Source organism: Hydractinia symbiolongicarpus, chromosome 13 (assembly GCF_029227915.1).
Source record: "Hydractinia symbiolongicarpus strain clone_291-10 chromosome 13, HSymV2.1, whole genome shotgun sequence".
NCBI lineage: Eukaryota > Metazoa > Cnidaria > Hydrozoa > Anthoathecata > Hydractiniidae > Hydractinia > Hydractinia symbiolongicarpus.
Genome location: NC_079887.1, coordinates 14,734,053 through 14,752,845, shown reverse-complemented (window position 1 = coordinate 14,752,845; position 18,793 = coordinate 14,734,053). Strand labels below are relative to the sequence as shown.

The window sequence follows — 18,793 nt, the reverse complement described above, 5'->3', positions numbered from 1 at the left end:
ATTGAATTGATGATTAAGGCTTGTGTGCTATTTAACAAAACATCTTGTCTAAATGCACATGCGCTAACAAAATATCTCGTGAGCTTTGTGCACTATAGTGGAAAATGCAATCAAATGGAAACAAGCTTTTAGAAAGAATTAACGAAAAGGTATTTAGAGAATAAGAATATACCTATATCAAAAAAAAAAGAATTACAATAATTACATTAAATTCACATTTTCTTTTTTTTCATTTTGTTTTCTAATACAATTTTTAGTAGTTAATCTTAAGTAATTAGAACAAATTAATAACATTAGGAGCAATTATTTCTGTAACAAAAAAATGCTTTGAAAGCAGATTCGCAAAGTGTCGAAAAGAAAGCAGATTTGCATAAAAATGTTAAAAAGAAAAGAACAAAAATCTTTAGAAGTAGATTTGCATGAGAAGGCAGTTTATATAAACAAAGAAGTAAAGAAACAGTAAAGTTGAAAAGCAATATTGATCAAACCAAATTTCAACATAATATATGCAAGTATAATTCTAAAATATATTTAATATAACAATGCAAAATATGTAAATTTAAGATACTTATATGTATGCTGAGAAACTGATAAACAATATACGAGCAAAGTTAGAATGAGTCGGAAGTGATTTACAAAACACGGAGCAAACTTTCAGCATCTTTTTGAAAGTATACATTATGCTGTTAGAATAAAAGTAATAAAATTAGTCTGTAGTAGTTAGGAATTCGCCCGTCACAACACAGTGGATAAAAATATATCGCATGCGCTATTTTGTGTGTATCACGCCTTCTTTTCTTTTGAACAAACTAGGGGCTATTATTACAGACAAAAAAAAAAGAATTCTTTTAATTGATAGTTTTGTAAATTCAATCCTAATTCTCAGCATTTAAAATAAAAATAATAAAAAAATCCTGACAGATATATACTAATAATATTCAAAATTAATATGCTAGATGTGACCTTCATGTTGCTCAAACGTAAAAATTTTTTTTTGTCAAATTATATTGCCATTGCACAAGAAAAGATGCCATAACGCATTTTTTTCCATAATAGCTATATATATTTAGCTTATTCCAGTATTTATATAAGATTCTACAAAATTATCTAAGATATTCCAAATGCGTGATTATTTCATGTCTTCTACACTTAATAATTTACTTGCTCACTTTCGTTGGGATTAACATCCATTCCAACCATTGTAGCACCTTCCAATTTTCATCATATGGTGGATATCGTAAACTAAACAAAGAGAAAAATTTGAATTCGACGAATTGCAAATTAATCACTGTAGCCTTATACAGAGGAACAAGAAACTGTTTTAGTGATGTTAACACGCGATCATTCAAGAAAAGGCCATTAAAAATTGATTTTTGTAGTTAGCACAGAAAATAATAAAAAAGAAGAACAACTCACGCATTGACACTTTCCATCATTTGATTTTTATAAAGGTATGACTTTTTATGTGAAAAGGTATTGAAACCAAATTTGCCATGATAAGATCCCATACCACTATAGCCTACACCACCAAAGGGAAGACCGGGAACTACAAATAAAACATCACAAGTTAAAAATAGTTACTCGTCGACCAGCGTTCTGAAAGTTAAAAATAAACGTCCTAATTAAGCATTCCACACGGACTGCAGTTTGAACATCCAAAATCTTAAACGACGCTAGTTTTTTAATTTAAGTACTTCCCTATATCCCTATTCAAGGCCTTATGGGGTTATGGTATAGACTGTTCCATAATGTTGGCATTCTGATAAGGACGGCTAGTATATTTTGATGTTACTAACTGACCTACAATCCTGGCCAAAATTGTTGATAAAATTTCCAATGCAACATAAGCTCATAAGATAAACAAAGATGCAAGCCCCCCTCTCCCCCCATTTCAATGTTGAAGCCAATGGCTGGCTGTGGGAGTGGCCAACTGCATTTTTCAAACTGTGACAATGACTTCAACATTGAAATGGGGGGAGAGGGGGACTGGAAACTAGCTACTATTCTATAAGTGTAAATCTCTGCACATGGGACCACAGAAACAAAAATAATGATAATAAAGATAATAAATCCACATGTGTTGGCCTTTTCTCAACCAATTTTGGCCAGGATTGTAGGGTTTGCTGAAATAGAGACTTTGCAGCCTACCAGTTTAAGAGTATTAGCCACACCAAGTAGTTTGACAACTTTAAGAAATGTAAAATTCAATTAATAAACTTCCGGGTTGCACACTTTGAAATTATTTTGGCACATTTTATGAAGAATGAAATCCTGAAAGAATCATTTTCTGTGTTCCAAAAAAACACACGATCACGTGTTTCGTTATCTTTAAACATATGCCAATAACAGACTAAGGCTTTAACGTAGGAAACAATATATCTGCCCTACAAAAAGGTTGTAATGGTCAGTTGATGGGTACCTGCAGCATGCACCAAAGCATCATTGATACAAATGCCACCGGACGATGTCTCATTTGTTAAACGATTAATGGTTTTTTGTATATTTGAAAAAACATACATAGCAAGTGGCTTCTCTCTAAACGAAATAGAAGAAACAAAGGTCTAACAATATGAATAGGGTATACAAGGAGCGAATAAATTTATAAAAATAAAGAAAGGCCTCATCATTGGAATGCAGCGAAATAAGCACTAAGATAAGTGATCAAATCTTGTGTTAATTGTGGAGATGAGAGAAACATAATGGTATAGGCTGTTGTAACCTCAAACCTGTGTTTTGTTGAGCATAATCTCTCTAAACTACATACAGAGTACCAAGAAAAAAATAATGTGAAAAAGATTGTAAAAATGCTACTTTTGAGTTATTTAAAGCTACTACCTTTCATTGATAAAATCAATAGCATCATCAAGAGATTCCATTGGCAGGATTGGTAAAAGTGGTCCAAAAATCTCCTCTTGCATGATCTTATCCTCTGGTGAAACATCTTTTAAAATCGTTGGTGAAATATAGAGATCTTCTTCATCTTTGATGTTACCATAAACGACTTTATCAGAATTGATCAGGTTGCACACTCTCCTAAATTATTGCACAATTTCTCAATGGTTAGAAAATGTGGCAACAACTCAAAAAATATTTCTAGCAAAGGCTTCGCAGCAAAGACCATATAAGAAGTTCCAAGGATAAGAAAAAAACGCGTCTGGAAATAAATACTTACTGAAAATGTCTTTTGTTTATGATTCTACCGTAACTGTCAGATTTTTTCTGGTCTTCACCATAGAATTTGATAATAGCCTTTTTAACGGATTCAATCAGTTGATCTTGACAATCGTCAATACATAAAACGTAATCAACAGACAAGCACGTCTAAAGCAAAAAAGGATGACATTGAAAAAGTAGTAGGTTTTCAAATCCTAAAAACTGCCAAATATCTTTAAATTTACAGAAAACAAAAATAATTGAAAGAACTTCTTTCCTTATCAAAATCACATATTTTTTGAAAATAAATAAAAAAAATACAACAGGTAAGGGAAAAAACCCATCTGGCTTTACCTAATTCAGAGGCCATAACAAATTAGCGACTTAAAATATCTAAACGCTATTTAAAATATAAAGGTAATTACAGCACCTGTCCGGCGTTGCAATATTTCGCCCATACAATCCTTTGACCAATCACATCAAAGTTGGAAGAAGAATCAACAATAGCCGGTCTGAAAACATAAATGCTTGAGTGTAAGCTACACGCTGGTGAATATCAAAGGGCCAATATTTCATTTTACATTATTAATATTCAAATTTAAAAAAAAACCATGTAAATCAGTTCCGTAATCGGATAAATTCTGGTGCTTACGATTTCCCTCCAAGTTCTAATGTGACAGGAGTCAAATACTCAGCAGCAGCCTTCATAATTATTTTAGCAACAAACGTCCCTCCTGTGTAAAATATGTAATCAAATCTTTGACGGAGAATAGCTGTTGTTTCTGGAACTCCACCACTGACTACTGTCATGCAATCCTAAAAATCGATTTAGAAACGTTTACAAGGTATTAACAATGCTTTGACTTCTCTTTCTTCTTAATTGCACTAACTACTGTCATCTGTCATACAGTACTAAAAATCGATTTTAAAGTTAAGGAAGCATATATTACATTGTTAACAAAACTCTCTTGTTTCTACTTAATTTGAGAAACACAAGACAATTGTTTAGATTTCTATATTATAATGTCTGTGAAACAAAGATGGCAGCTCCTAGTAGCAAGGGTTGAATTCTCGTGAATTTGCCTGACTGAATAATTCACATGGATTTTCCAAGGACTTATGACTAGATTTTTAAAAAATAAGCAAGCAAACATTATTGGAATATTTTTTTAAAAACATTAAATAAAAGCACAAACAACAATGACCAAGGTCATTAAAAAAAGACATTAAAATCATACTTTATCCATGTACTTCGGCACAATTTCTGCAATAACTTTAGCTGCATTTTCTGATACTTCAGATGGTTTTATGATGACAGAATTACCTATGATAGATATTTTACTTTAAAAAAAGACATTTTTACCAATAAATAAGTAACTAAACGACTTTTTGAAGGTTTTTATAGCATGCTAACGGAATATTTACCTGCAGCTATGGCGGTTATTGCAGGCTGAAGACCCAGTAAAATAGGATAATTCCACGCTCCGATCACCAAAACTACACCGTAGGGTTCTGATATAATCTCACAAGTGTTCAATTTATTAATAAGATCAGGAGTTACACGCTCTGGTGCCATCCATTTTGACAGATTTTTTAACGCTGTTGAAAAGAATAAGAAAAAATGATATATGAAACATCTTCAATGAAAGCTTAGAATTAATAATTCCCATGAAAAAATGCCTTGGTCATCAACCGAGGTAATGGAGAAAAAGCACAATTTTTGAGAATAAGCAACCAGAAAGTTTTGGAAGGCCTCAATATGCTGACGAAGGTTAAACTTATCTAAGCTAGAGTAACTGAGATATTTCATCACTATTTTAACGATATATTAATCTTCTTATATTAATAAAATACCATGTGTCTGTCTGTAACAGGCAAGGTGGCTGCGTTCATTTTTCTTACAAAAGTAGCCATGGCTCTTAAAAAAAGTATGTATTTCAAGAAATGGTAATTTAGAAGAGCTAAAATAGCCACACTTTAGTTAAAAAAGCAACCGTTGTTAGTATGTTACTATTCTGTTGCAAACCTTGTAAATATGTAATTAGCCACATAGCGAGAGTAGAGTATTTTAGGGCTAGCCACAGGACAAAGGAAAGGGGGGTAGGACTCTGTTATTACCATATATGAATTATTTATTAAGCAAGTCAATACACAAACACTTTTCGCTGAACAGTATTCAAAAGCCTTATTAAGTTCGACCAACATTTTTTATCGTTTGATAATACAATTCATTAGTATAAACTTTGGCTAGAAAAGTACAAATAAAATCATTAGCTTAGCTACATCTAAAAATCTTGATGTATTCTAGCTAGGCGTAGACGTGCACAATTCGTCGCATCTTTGATATGAAACTGCTGAACAAATTACCAACAGGCACCACAGTTATGCTGTTAAGCACGCTGCATTTATTGGGCAAGCTGCCAACAGGCGTATGGAATGCTAAAAAGCAAGCTGTTTCACGTCATACAGAAAATAATGAGCAGGCTGCCAATAGACGTGCTCAAGCAAACTGCACATCAACATATTTTTGTTCGTGCTTGCACCATATAATAATATGGCCTAATGTTTGCTCACTGTTAATTTTATATTTACTATGAAAAAAACATATGACAATTGTTAACCTTTAAAGTTTTAAATATTGCCAAATGAGAAAGTTGCGCTCGATACTCTGTCTCCCCTTACCCTGAGCCATTTTAAGGATACGATTCTTAAAATACATTTTGCCAGAAATATTGAAGTTTATTATAATTATTTTCAATAAACTCGCCAATATTAAAACACACAAAAATGTTTAAAAAAAAATACCTCATGAAAAAAGGCTCAAGCCAAGGCACATTTTTAAACAGACCTCCAATTTTACTTTCTCATTTACAATATTACTTTTAGATTACTCTTCCTAAAGAAACCTACTATAGTCATTTCCAGGTTGTAGATCGTATTACCACAAAAGTTGCTACTGAAGCATTACTGCGGTAAAATATAAATTATTAATTATTAAACATTAAAATCAAAGTTATTCACAAAATGATAATTTACTAAAAACTCTGGGAAAGGAAAGAACAGGTATTTCACACAGACTATTCAAAATTAATGTTGTTATTTCCTGCATTATCGCCCTCATTATTATTTACGTCATTTTTAGAGTATAAGTCAATAAGCCTGTGAAAAAATCCACTTAGGCAGCAAAACAATGGAAAACAATCGTCATTTGCATACTAATGACGTTATGTCGTTAGTAAGGACACTTCGATGTGCAAAAATTGGTGAACTGGCACCTATTGTGACAAGCTTGAAGAACCAATCAAAATAATGCATAGGACCATGTGCTTTCAACAAACGATTAAGGGTATACAGGGGTTTACAAATTTTTCTGACGTCGGCAAAGATCCGCCAAGGTCCAAATGTTTTTTTCGAAACGTGTAGCTATACATGTTGCCTCTACTGTCTAGAGCTTTAATCGTTGACGAAAAAAATGTATAGGATCATGTGCTTCTGACGAACACTTGAAGAGATATTAGTGTGGCATCGTCAACCCGTCTGTTTTAAAACTGATTTGTTGTCCCGGCTTTGCGGAACTTAACCAATTTGGTCCCAGGTAGCCTTCTATCACTTACACAGGAGATGAAGTCAGTTATTTCCACCCAACAATGACCTTAAACTTTAAAGCACAATGCAATGGCTTCACTAATCTTATTTAATGAATTGACGTCAGTGTAAATAGATTGACAGCGTGCCGTAATGTGTAGGCAGTTAACAAATAAGATATACTCTTTATGACTAAGTCAAAGAAAAATGAACACATCACTTCGCCTGTTACAGACAGACACGCACAGTTTACGTATTTTTACAATAGACTAGTTGATAGGTCCACTGGAGCAAATAAACAATGCCACCAATTTAGTATAATGGTCTATATGTAACTATTAAATTATCTTTTCACAGAACATAAAACAGGAAAGTATTTTCGTATCATTTTAAGTTTATGAATAACAAAATTGCATGTTTTTTGTCGTAAGTTATCTGTATTCAATTTTTACTGCCTTTTTTGTCATGATTCATAATTATAAAGTTGGAGTGGATTTAATATTCCTGTTCCGCGTGTGTCTTCGTCTTTCTTAAAGTGGCTGCAATAGTATATCTTCTTTGCTAAGGTGACAGTATGCCTTTAGAGCATGGTTTTATAAATCTCAATTTTTTCAGCGATAGTTAATCAAAGTTTTTTCATTCATACATCACTAAAAAGCATTTTAAATCCCTATCAAATGGTATAAAAATAATTTGAAACTTTTTAACTTGTAAAAAGTACAGGGACATTTTTGAAACACACTCTGCCTCCAAAAAAAGAGACTTCATTTACCAAACTATGTTTCAAACTCTCATTCGATGTTCTTTAAAATCGTAATAGATGTATTTAAAAACAATTTTTTAATTACTTTCCACACAGTCCATGTTTTTGGTTTATTTAACTTTTTCCAAAAAAGCCATTTCTTAAGTGAAACTTTCGTCCTAGATGTAACACCTAGAGAATCGTTGATTTTTCGAAGATAAAAAATCCCCGATATTTTGATACAATAAAGATATATCGTCACCTTAATTTTATGACGTTATGGCACAATATCAAAACGTTAGAATTAAAATAACGTAAAAGTGATTACATTTGGTCCAGTCCCCCCAAACTAGAACAATCTGTCCGTTTCGAAACCGACGGGTTGCTGCCGTCATGAAAAAGTCTGCAAACCCAAATATCTCTTCTACCATAAATTTATTGCTGAAATTCTGTTAAAACAAATTATGTGATAAAATAAAATGATTTAATTAGCTGGTAATTGTATTGTAAATTTACCGCGATATGGGCAAAGTAACTGAGAAATAACATTGTTATTGTTGTTGCCTAATTGTTTAATTTTGTTTTTTTGGCAGTCGTTAATTAACAACAGACAGTTTTTTGATAAAATATAAGGAATTCTTTTAGGTAAATACTTCAGCTGGTTTAAATGACTAGTCTAATATACTAATACGCTAACTGTGCGATAAGTCGGGTTTTTTTACAATTAAAAAGCTCCTACAAGACATCTCGAAAAATTTTGTTCGCATTTTTGATTGGGTGTAAAAAAAAATTTGATAAAATAAACCGATTCGATTTGCTGTGAATTGTATTGCATGCTAATTCCAATTTACAGTGACGAATTCTTGTAACGACATAATTGCTTTGTTATAAATTTTGTTATTGTTGTAATTTATTTTGTTTAAGACGTTTTATTTGCAGCCTTTTCCATAAAATGGACAGCAGACTGCAAAAGCATAATAATTTTTTATTTTTTAAGTGCTTTAACTGACTTAAACAACAGTCTTTCTCATTTATGTTAGGTGTAGTTAGGTAACTACACATTTTGATGTAAAATAAACAGTGTCAATTAACTAGTGATACTTTTGCTCACAATTAATTGTGCAACAAAAGACTGCAGAAATTTTTTTACTGGGTTTCCCTTTTAGTCGGATGGGGTAATAAACGGCCGTGTTTATATCTAAACTGGAGATCAAGTTTTCTTAAAAAGGAGATTATGTCTGAAATGGAGCACCACTGTAAACGCTTTAAACAGATATGTGACACTTTACTAAGAGCACAACCTAGTGTCACCCACAATTATTGTTTAAACTTTTACAATCTATGATTGAATAGATGTGCGCTATAAAAGATACCTGCAGTGCTCCATCAGGGTGTGTGGCACCGTTTCTTGCACCTAAAGCTCAGCATGGCATTCAGTGCTGGGCCAACAAGCTTCGAATAAAACTGATAACAAAACAAGTTACTACCGGATAATGTTTCGTAACTACACGGAAGTTTTCTTTTTGAAATATTAATGTTATAGGAACTTAAGGGTTATTACCAGAAAACAATGAATAATATATTCAAGGCAAATCACTTTGATTTAAAGACTTTTAAACTTGGAAGACACCTTAGCCTTAGAAACAAATCCTAAATTCAAAATAATAAGCTGTTTTCTAAGGAAACGACGTTGTTGTTTACCGTATGTTTTACACGTGATATTACATTAGGAAAGAGAATCTATTTGAGTTCGCCATCGATGAGTAATAGTATGCAACCAATAATCAAGTGTAACTGGTATTTCAGTCGAAAAAAACATGTTATAAAAATTAAGTTATAAGTTTCTTATTTTTTCAACTAAAGAGATATGGACTTACCATACAACAGATACTACCATTGATGGTCATTATAGTGAAATAAAAAAAATGTGAAAAGCATGCATAAATAAAGTTCAATATAGCAAAACAAATTAAAAAGTTACTGTCTTGCAACAGTAGTGAAACCGAGAAAGAATGCACTGTATAAAGGGAAAGTGTTGTCTTACCATCCCCTGTTTCTATTTTCAATTGTAGCACTTCCATAAGTTTAGCTTCCACTTTACACTAAATAAATAAAAACATAATACCTTGCATTGGATGGATGAAGTCAGCAATTGCAAGTCAATCGCTTATCAAAGATATAACCAATAATATAATAATCTTATTTTTCCCATGCCTTATTTAGATCTTTTTTCACAGCTTCATACAGTTTTTCTTCGTTTTCTTCCACCATCAAAAGAAATTGCCTAAGCTGATGTAATCGAGCATCTAAGGATCGGAACTTGCCGGATTTGTAACTAGCTCTTAGTCGGTCAACAATCTAAATATTAGAAGTCCATTAACCATTATTTTCACAAAAGTAGGCTGACCATCTGTGTTAGCATTTTGTTGTTCCAACAGACACAAAACCATTCAATATTTTCAAAATGTTTCCCAATACCTCTTTATATTCACTTTCCATTTTTTTATTATTACAAAACAACTCTACTTGCTTCACTATTTTACACTAAAAGAAAAATCAACACCAGTTTTAACACTATTCATATCAATAAGAAATGAGGTGTACACATCAAAATTTATGTGAACACCATTATCCATTACAAAAAAATTCAACCAATGGAAAAAAGGCTAAGTATAGTTATATATAAGGAAAATTATTTTTTTGGTTACAGTAAAAGGTAGATAAGTAATATGAACAGGGTCAATAAAAATCATTGGAGGAGGAATGTTCCTGCTTTCAACCAAAACAAAATACAACCTCCTAATATTTTAACGTTTTTAAAACATGCTTTGCTTCATGAGTAAATGAAGAACAATACAATTTTTACGCAAGAGACACAAAACAAAATGTAACTGTATATATATATATACTTAACTATATTCTACAAAACAACTCTTTAACAATTGCACTAAAAAACATCCGTTTGTAAAAACATATCTAAATAAATCTAATAAAGTCTAAAAATTTATTTCAAAGAAGATATAAAAACACCAAAAAATAAATTATATGATTTTTTTCTAACAATGTCACTAAGAAATTCTGAAAAAGTCAACGTTTCACAGATAGCAAACGATAACATAAAACAAAAAATGTGTCCATCTTTGTGTCTAGAACAATTGGAAAAAATCCAAAAGTAATCCCTAAAATCAAAAGTAAGACCTGCTCACCTCTAAAATCTTATCATGTATACAGTTTACAAAAATAAATTCAACTATAACAAACGTAATCAAATAAAAAATAAAATTCTTGCAAAACAACTTTTTGTTTTGCATAAAAATATATTTTTTAAATGCATATACTACACAATAATTCAAAAATATAGCATTTACCCATTATAATTAGGAAAAAATGATTGCAACAACAACGTTCAGGAACACTGCATTTCTAAACACTACTTTGCATAATACATCAAACAAAAAACACAGTTTAAGATAAAAGCTTGAACAAACCTTCTGGTTGTCACATTCATACTTAAAAACAAATGTAAAACATCAAATCAGTCTTCACTTTTAATTGACTGCATAAAATACCTCAGTATATTTCTATCCTGTATACATTTAATATTTAACCTTCATCAATTTAGAACATAAAAACTCTTTAACAATTAAGAGCAATAGGAAATCAACCTTTTTCAATACAAATTAAATTTCAAAAAAGAATATTGATTTTAAAAAAAGTCAATAAAAAATAATTCTCAATTGGTCAAAAAATTACCATCATCATTTCAGTACTTTACTTGCTCACTTTCATTGGGATTAACATCCATTCCAACCACTGTAACACCTTCCAATTTTCATCATATGGTGGATATCGCACACTAAACACAAGTATCAATTACATTTGAATCGTGTTGTGCATACAGGGAGCACTGTACATACATTGTGAAGCATAACAGCATGATAGTTGGTGACACATGCTTCCAGTTTAAACTATGTAATTACAATGAGGAAAGAAAATACATCATTGGTAACTGCATGGTGAATGCATGGTAAAGTTAAAAACGGTTTCATCCCTTAAATAACACCAGGAAGCATGGTTGAACAAGAAACATGTTAAAACATGTAATAACTCACGCATTGACACTTTCCATCCTTTGATTTTTACAAAGGTATGACTTTTTATGTGAAAAAGTATCGAAACCAAATTTGCCATGATAAGATCCCATACCACTGTAGCCAACACCACCAAAGGGAAGGCTGGGAACTAAAAAGAAAGCAGTCTTTATGTAAGATGTTTAAAAAAAGAAGAGATGATAATGTTGGTAAATAACCACATGAAAAAAATCCTATCTCTTAAACAAGTTCTTAAAACATAATATTTGTGTTGATATTATGTTATTTTACCATTAAGAGTTAAACTAAACTTGTGATTCTCAATGATTTAGATAAATTGTAAACTTTCTCAAATTTTTGACAAAACCTAACTGAAAATAATCTTTCGCATCTTACCTGCAGCATGCATCATTGCATCATTGATGCACATACCTCCAGATGATGTCTCATTTTTCACACGATTAATGATTTTTTGATCATTGGAAAAAACATATACAGCTAGTGGCTTTTCTCTGAATTAAAAAAAGGGTCAAGCAATGTCCAAAAATATTCATTTATAAAAAGTAATTTTAAAGTAATTTTAAATGTTTACTAGTTTTTAAAAACTTGGTAGTAAATTACGTCAAATAAGGGGAAAAGTTTTCAAAGTTCTATGTAATTGGTTATCCTAGTACTTTTACTTATTTATTTCTTTTAAAGAGGGGGGGGGGGTTAACTTATGTTGGTAGAGTATTTCAAGTTTCTAATTAAACATGTGATACCTTCCATTAACAAAATCAATAGCGTCATCAAGAGATTCCATTGGCAGGATTGGTAAAAGAGGTCCAAAAATCTCCTCTTGCATGATCTTATCCTCTGGTGAAACATCTTTCAAAATCGTTGGTGAAATATAGAGATCTTCTTCATCTTTGATGTTACCATAAACGACTTTATCAAAATCAATCAGATTGCACACTCTCCTAGATCACAACAAAAATAAAGTATGTTAAGCACAACTCATATAAAGATATGAAGAAGCCATAACATTAGACATCACATACTTTAAACTAGCTATGAAATGTTACTATATTAAATTTGTGTACCTTTAGCAAATTGGAATGAATCTGTTATGGATATCCTTATTCTTTTTCAAATTTAAAATTCAAAATAATAGATTTAGATTTCAGTTGTTTACTTCCCATTAATTATTAATGGTGATGGTTTTCTCACAAACCTCAATGTAAAACTAGCGCAAATGAAAAAACTGGAAAGGTTCGCACCATTCAGTGTGAGAACATGATAGAAACATTAATTCTATCTAAAATTGATTACTGTGCTACCATTCAGTGTGAATAAGAACATGATAGAAACATTAATTTTATCTAAAATGGATTACCGTGCTACCATTCAGTGTGAGAAAGAACACAAAATATGTGTGCTGGATACGCACTGAAGTACTATTCCCATCTTTTCTAAAGTGCATCAACTCGGTTGGATTTCCATCAAAGAAATACTTACTTGTACAAAATAAATACTTGTACAAAAGCGACCGCTGTCCTAAATACACAAATGTCAAGTGGAGTGGCAACGTCATCATTTGTTATATTTACGAAGCAATAATAAGTATATGCCAGCTTCTACCACTCAGAGTAAAACATTTACACCGCAAGTCTCTAACACTTCAATGACTTTCCAGTAAATGTGCGCAAGACAGAAATATTATCTATATTAGCGAAAAAAGCAACTACTAATGATTTTTATGTATATGTGTAGGACTAATCTTCTCCCTCTCTCCGTCCGTTTTGCCTAACCCACCTGCATGAGTCTACGACCTTTCTTCTTTTTTTCAACGGTCATTTCCCCTTATGTGGTTGTATTGTATGTGGTATTATTACTATTATATTTATTATATTGTAATGTGAAGTTTTAATGTAAATATTCTGCTAAAAAAAAAAAAGAAAAAAAAAAGAGGTGTTAATGCTTACTCAAAATGTCTTTTGTTAACAATTCGGCCATAACTTTCTGAATTTTTCTGGTCTTCGCCGTAGAATTTGATAACAGCTGTTTTTATGGATTCAATCAGTTGATCTTGACAATCATCAATGCATACAATGTAATCAATGGTCAGACAAGTCTAAAGAAAATAATTTTAAATTCTGATCGACTGTGCTTCTTTTTTTTTTCATTTGGCAATTTAGAGTTTTATCGGATATTTTTCTACTATCTTCTTATTATTAATCACTTGGAGATGCGAATTATTTAAATAGTGCATCCTAAAAATACCTGACCAGCATTACAATATTTCGCCCAAGCAATGCGCTGCCCAATCACCTGAAAATTGCAAGTGGAGTCAACAAAGGCAGGACTAAAAATATAAAGTATAAAACAGTATGTAGGAAAATAAACATAGTTTAAAATGGAGTATAGATGGAGCACAGGACATTATGACTACTTACCACTTCCCTCCAAGTTCTAACGTGACAGGAGTCAAATACTCAGCAGCAGCCTTCATAATTATTTTAGCAACAAACGTCCCTCCTGTGTAAAATATGTAATCAAATCTTTGACGGAGAAGAGCTGTTGTCTCTGGAACTCCACCACTGACTACTGTCATGCAATCCTAAAAATCGATTTTAAAGTCAGAAACATTTACAAGCTATTAACAAGGCTTTGACTTCTCTTTCTTCTTAATTCCACTAACTACTGTCATCTGTCATACAATCCTAAGAAAATTTCTAATATGTAACAATAGGAAATCCAGTAACAATCATGCTAAAATATGAAACAATTTAAGCATAAATCCTTATGTACGAAAAGGTAGGCATGATTTTTTATATCATAATATTTTCTTTATATTAATTTAGTATTACGGAAATAACATTTGGAAAGAATTCAACATTTTTTATAGGTTAGTACAATTTTTTCCAGGAATTATAAGGTGGAGAGGAACCAACCCCTTCTATATTTGATGTCTATTAACAAAATGACTAAAATTTTGGAGCAATTCTAAATATGTTAAACAAAAAGATCAGATTAATTTCTAAATGCAGACTTTTGAATAATTACGTATTTTTACGCCACAAAACAAAAGATTAAAAACGTCAACAACGTTAATCACTCAACTGGTGATTGCAAATGTGCCTAATATTGCTGTGCACGAAGTATTAAGGTTTTTTTTCTTTGGAGAAGAGAAACGTATTAAGAAGATATAATTATTTATATGTATTTCTTAGATATACTCGTCTTCATTCTAAACTAACTGTCATATGCAAAAGTTATTCCATTCTGCAAAGGAACTTAGAATGTAAGCACTACTTCATGAAAAATGAACAGAGAGAAAATGAGTTTTACATTATTACACATAAGTATAAATCCGAATATGTGTTTATAAATGCTCATGTTTTTAATTAACGTTATTAATGTATAGACATTGTTTATGTGTTAATAAACATACTTCAAGGTAAAAAAGCTTTGTTATGATTTTCATGGCATAAAGAAACAAGACAAAAGACCAGTGCATCGCAGCCTAATGTACAAAACCTTTCTTGTTGTTCTCGCTATCTTCAGTAAAACCATAATGAGCAAAATTTCATCTTTGCTTGCCAGTTTTTATATTTGCTGAATAAAAACATACCTTATCCATGTACTTTGGTACGATTTCTTCAATAACACTGGCAGTATTTTCTGATAACTCAGATGGCTTTATAATAACAGAATTACCTGAAACAAAAATTATAATGGGAAAATGTTTTTCACTGATTATGTAACATTCTAACGTGACTGAAAATAACATGAAAAAGTTGGTCACTAAATAAGCTTTACCTGCTGCTATCGCTGCTATTGCGGGCTGAAGAGCAAGTGAAAGAGGATAATTCCATGCTCCGATCACCAAAACTACACCGTACGGCTCTGATATAATCTCGCAAGTGTTCAATTTATTGATCAGATCAGGAGTTACACGCTCTGGTGTCATCCATGTTGACAGATTTTTTATTGCTATGAAAGACATTGCATATAAGTGAGGGGAAAGTATTTTAAAGAAAAAACACATATTTTATTGAACTTAAGTAAAGAAGGTAAAAAATGGCACATCTTCAATTACAAAAAACCCTAAACTAGATCGCATATAGACAAGAGGGAGTAGTATAATATAAACTATTTGTTAGCCCATGGAATTAGCCATTCGCAACAACATCGAGAAAAACATATCGCATTTGTTATTTTTAGTTTGAAGATTTCGTGCATGCTTAACACCGTTACAAACACAGAGAGACGGACAACAGCTATAATTACAGAGACTACTCGGTGGCTCGCAGATAAATCCATTGGATCGTTCGTCCTTCATTTACCGCATTTTGTGTTTATCGCCACTTGCAGTACCATTTTGATGCACAAACAGACAGACAACGGCTATTATTAAAGAGATGTTATTGTATTTTCTGAGTTTAAGAGCTCAATATCCGAAGCTATAAAAATAGTTATTACATGGGTTATTACTCTCGTTAACTGCATCAATGAAAATAAAGTATAATACATCTCTTTACAAAAACTAAGTTGTTTGTGAAACAAAAATATTAATATAATGTGACCATGTTGTTCACAAAAAAAGAAGGGGTTTTAAGTCTGTAATTATTTTACTGGGGGTTTATTTATAGTTTATGCTGCCACGTCAGAAAATTTGGTACACAATTTTAATAGTAGTGGGCAATACCTGAAAATATCGTTTGCAACGAAGTAAATTCTAACTAATCCCGTCGAAAATAGATGCTGCTCTCTTAACCAGGTTACGATAAAAAAAAGTAGTCCTAAGCCCTTTAAAATCCACAACAACCTGTCTCAAAAATCCATGAGAATTTATCCACTGCTACTCGCTGATAAGTTAGATTATAGACAGAAAGTTGGGTATTATAATTTAGATACTTCACAGAGGTTGACAAATCTCTACATAGGCATACATAAAAAATTAATAGGATTTATACTGCAACAAATATTTTAAGTACACCAAAGTACATTGTTTTTTCATTGCGTGAAAATAGTTTTTTACTGCTTTTCTTTCCGTAAAAGAACTGAATGACCATACAATTTTAAATAACTCAGTTTCTTTCCTCATTTGCTATAGTACACAGAGCTTTTTGTTGCCATAATTAGATGTAGAATGAATAAAAATATGTGTACAAATTTGTACACATATTGACAAACAAAATAATTTGTCAACCCCTGCCAAGTAATAAGAAATTACAAAGCATATATAAAAGTAAGATAATAAAATCCAGCCATTACCGTTTCCAAGTTCAACTTTCATCAGTAGAATTTCCAAAAAGTTAGCTTCAACTTTAGGCTAACAAAGAAAATACATTTTCAATTAGGGAAGGGATTTTGTTACTTGTTTGTTTCTTGCTTGGATTAGGCAACATGCATTAGTATGAATACTGCAAACAATACAATCCATTATATTGAAATGAATACAGAGCTAAGATGGTGATTATAACACCATAGACAGTATCTACTCATACCTTATTAATGTCCTTCTTTATAGCAGCAAACAAAGCATCCTCGTTTTCCTCAATCATGCAAAGAAATTGCTTAAGCTGATGTAAGCGAGTATCTAAAGATCTGAACTTGCCAGATTTGTAACTTGCTCTTAATCGATCAACAATCTAAATAATGATGAAATTAAAACCACAAGTTGTAACAGACTAACTTTGTTTTATCACACATAACACAATGTTACTTAAAAACAGATTTTTCTGGGCTTTTTTACCTTGGTATTTTTGTACACCTAAACACTACACACATACACACCGTGTTTTACACCTACACCGTGTATTGTGACAAAAAAGGATTTGGTTAGAGCTACACAATTATAAAATGTCACAGTTATTAAAAGCATTAAGATAAAAGGAGGATCAACTTTAAAATATGACTTTGATGAAGTAAAACTTTACAAGTTTTAAATTGTATAAAAGTTGCAAATTTAGGGTATTAATTTTGTTTACGTTTTGTCTTCAAAGTATCTAAAGTGTTTAACACCATATTATGCTTTTTGGTATTGAATTAATAAGTCTTATATCAAACGTGGTTTCTAATAAAAATATCCAATAAAATATTTCTATAAATAAAAAAGAAACCAAGTCAACAGAGGTAAGGAAATGGTTAAAAAAAAATACCTTAAACTTGCTTACAACAACTGAACTTATGGTTGAATATACTTTTGAATCTTTAATTTTTTTTGCAAGGAAAAACAATAACCTTAGCAAGTCAACAAGACAGTAGAGCAACATTAAAAGCCTATTCGAAGCACACCTCAACAGATGATATATGGTGGCAACATAAATATTCAAAATAAATTCTATCACTTTTTAATTTTTATATAAAATTACAGGACTACTGAACACAATGGAAATGGTCAAAAAGTTAAAAACACAAAGAAAAACTTTTAAAATCAAGACTAAATTTTCTTTTAATTTCTCAGGACTCATGCCCCTAATAAGGGGCTGTAAAGCTCTTACCTCATTTTTTTTTAAATAAATAATTTACATTTTATGAGCATGCATGCAATCACAACATCAAAAATTTATTATCTAAATATAGTTAGTCATGTCAAGTATCCGTCACAACTAGGTCAAAACAAAATTTCATGGCTTCTGTTGTATTGTCTCAATTAAATGCCTATCAACTTTATGCAAGTTTAAATGTAAAAGTCGACACAAAATTGTCCAATCTGTAGTTAGGCATGTGTAACTGTTTTTAGAAATAAAAATACCCAATCTGTATGTTTAAACGATTTGAAATTTCAAATGTTTGAGTGACATTGACTAAAAGGACATTGGTAATTAACACACAATTTCTTTTTTTTTACTGACCCACAGCACTGGCATCTGAAACAAAAAAAATCTTATAAATTTAATTCCATTTGTACCTGTTTATACTCCCCTTCCATCTTCGCCTCTGCCATTATCCTAAAACAACCTTGTTATTTTCCACACTAAAACAAATCAAACGTGATTACAATTATAATAAAGTAAATTTTGTATTCATTCTCACTTCTTATTCCCACTTATACTCACTTCACTAATGGACAATTAATGTTTTGCAAAATTAAACTCCATTTTCATATCAGATGTTAGAACATCAAATATTAAATCTGTAACTACAGGTAACTACTGTTCATTTCAGGTTGGTAAAGCAGTGCAGTCTAAAATAAATGCCTTAGTGGAAGATGTATCACAAACCCATGTAAAAT

General features: G+C 31.4%; 2 protein-coding genes across 4 annotated transcripts; both read right to left on the bottom strand.

Annotated features, from left to right (window-relative positions):
* Window positions 1–461: 461 nt before the first annotated feature.
* LOC130623874 (aldehyde dehydrogenase, dimeric NADP-preferring-like) lies at window positions 462–10,048 on the bottom strand. Its single transcript, XM_057439410.1, has 12 exons — window positions 9,959–10,048; window positions 9,695–9,838; window positions 9,525–9,582; window positions 4,579–4,752; window positions 4,392–4,477; window positions 3,806–3,969; window positions 3,584–3,665; window positions 3,173–3,321; window positions 2,836–3,033; window positions 2,420–2,535; window positions 1,417–1,546; window positions 462–1,242 (listed from the first exon to the last, which is right to left on the bottom strand). The coding sequence occupies exons 1-12, from the start codon at window positions 9,977–9,979 to the stop codon at window positions 1,158–1,160; spliced, it is 1,407 nt and encodes a 468-aa protein (XP_057295393.1). The 5' UTR covers window positions 9,980–10,048; the 3' UTR covers window positions 462–1,157.
* Window positions 10,049–10,368: 320 nt separating this feature from the next.
* Window positions 10,369–18,569, bottom strand: LOC130623873 (aldehyde dehydrogenase family 3 member A2-like). 3 transcript variants are annotated; one of them, XM_057439407.1, is made up of 13 exons: window positions 18,470–18,569; window positions 17,064–17,207; window positions 16,831–16,888; window positions 15,373–15,546; window positions 15,185–15,270; window positions 14,007–14,170; window positions 13,834–13,915; window positions 13,536–13,684; window positions 13,069–13,107; window positions 12,333–12,530; window positions 11,968–12,083; window positions 11,593–11,722; window positions 10,369–11,336 (listed from the first exon to the last, which is right to left on the bottom strand). In XM_057439407.1, the coding sequence occupies exons 1-13, from the start codon at window positions 18,503–18,505 to the stop codon at window positions 11,252–11,254; spliced, it is 1,461 nt and encodes a 486-aa protein (XP_057295390.1). In that variant the 5' UTR covers window positions 18,506–18,569; the 3' UTR covers window positions 10,369–11,251. The 3 variants fall into 3 exon arrangements, with proteins under 3 accessions (XP_057295390.1, XP_057295391.1, XP_057295392.1); XM_057439408.1 differs by lacking the exon at window positions 13,069–13,107; XM_057439409.1 differs by lacking the exons at window positions 16,831–16,888; window positions 18,470–18,569 and having other exon boundaries at window positions 17,064–17,200.
* Window positions 18,570–18,793: the final 224 nt, after the last annotated feature.

What these genes read in the sequence shown, in the direction of transcription:
- LOC130623874 (XM_057439410.1), bottom strand. Translation starts at nt 9,979, where the DNA reads ATGGAAAGTGAATATAAAGAG. An exon ending in AATAACCGCCATAGCTGCAG is followed by an intron (nt 4,478 to 4,578) that starts GTAAATATTCCG and finishes TATCTATCATAG; the next exon opens with GTAATTCTGTCATCATAAAA. An exon ending in AATATTGCAACGCCGGACAG is followed by an intron (nt 3,322 to 3,583) that starts GTGCTGTAATTA and finishes TTTTTGCTTTAG; the next exon opens with ACGTGCTTGTCTGTTGATTA.
- LOC130623873 (XM_057439407.1), bottom strand. Translation starts at nt 18,505, where the DNA reads ATGGCAGAGGCGAAGATGGAAGGGGAGTATAAACAG. An exon ending in TAAAGAAGGACATTAATAAG is followed by an intron (nt 16,889 to 17,063) that starts GTATGAGTAGAT and finishes TTTCTTTGTTAG; the next exon opens with CCTAAAGTTGAAGCTAACTT. An exon ending in GTTAACAAAAGACATTTTGA is followed by an intron (nt 13,108 to 13,535) that starts GTAAGCATTAAC and finishes TTGTGTATTTAG; the next exon opens with GACAGCGGTCGCTTTTGTAC.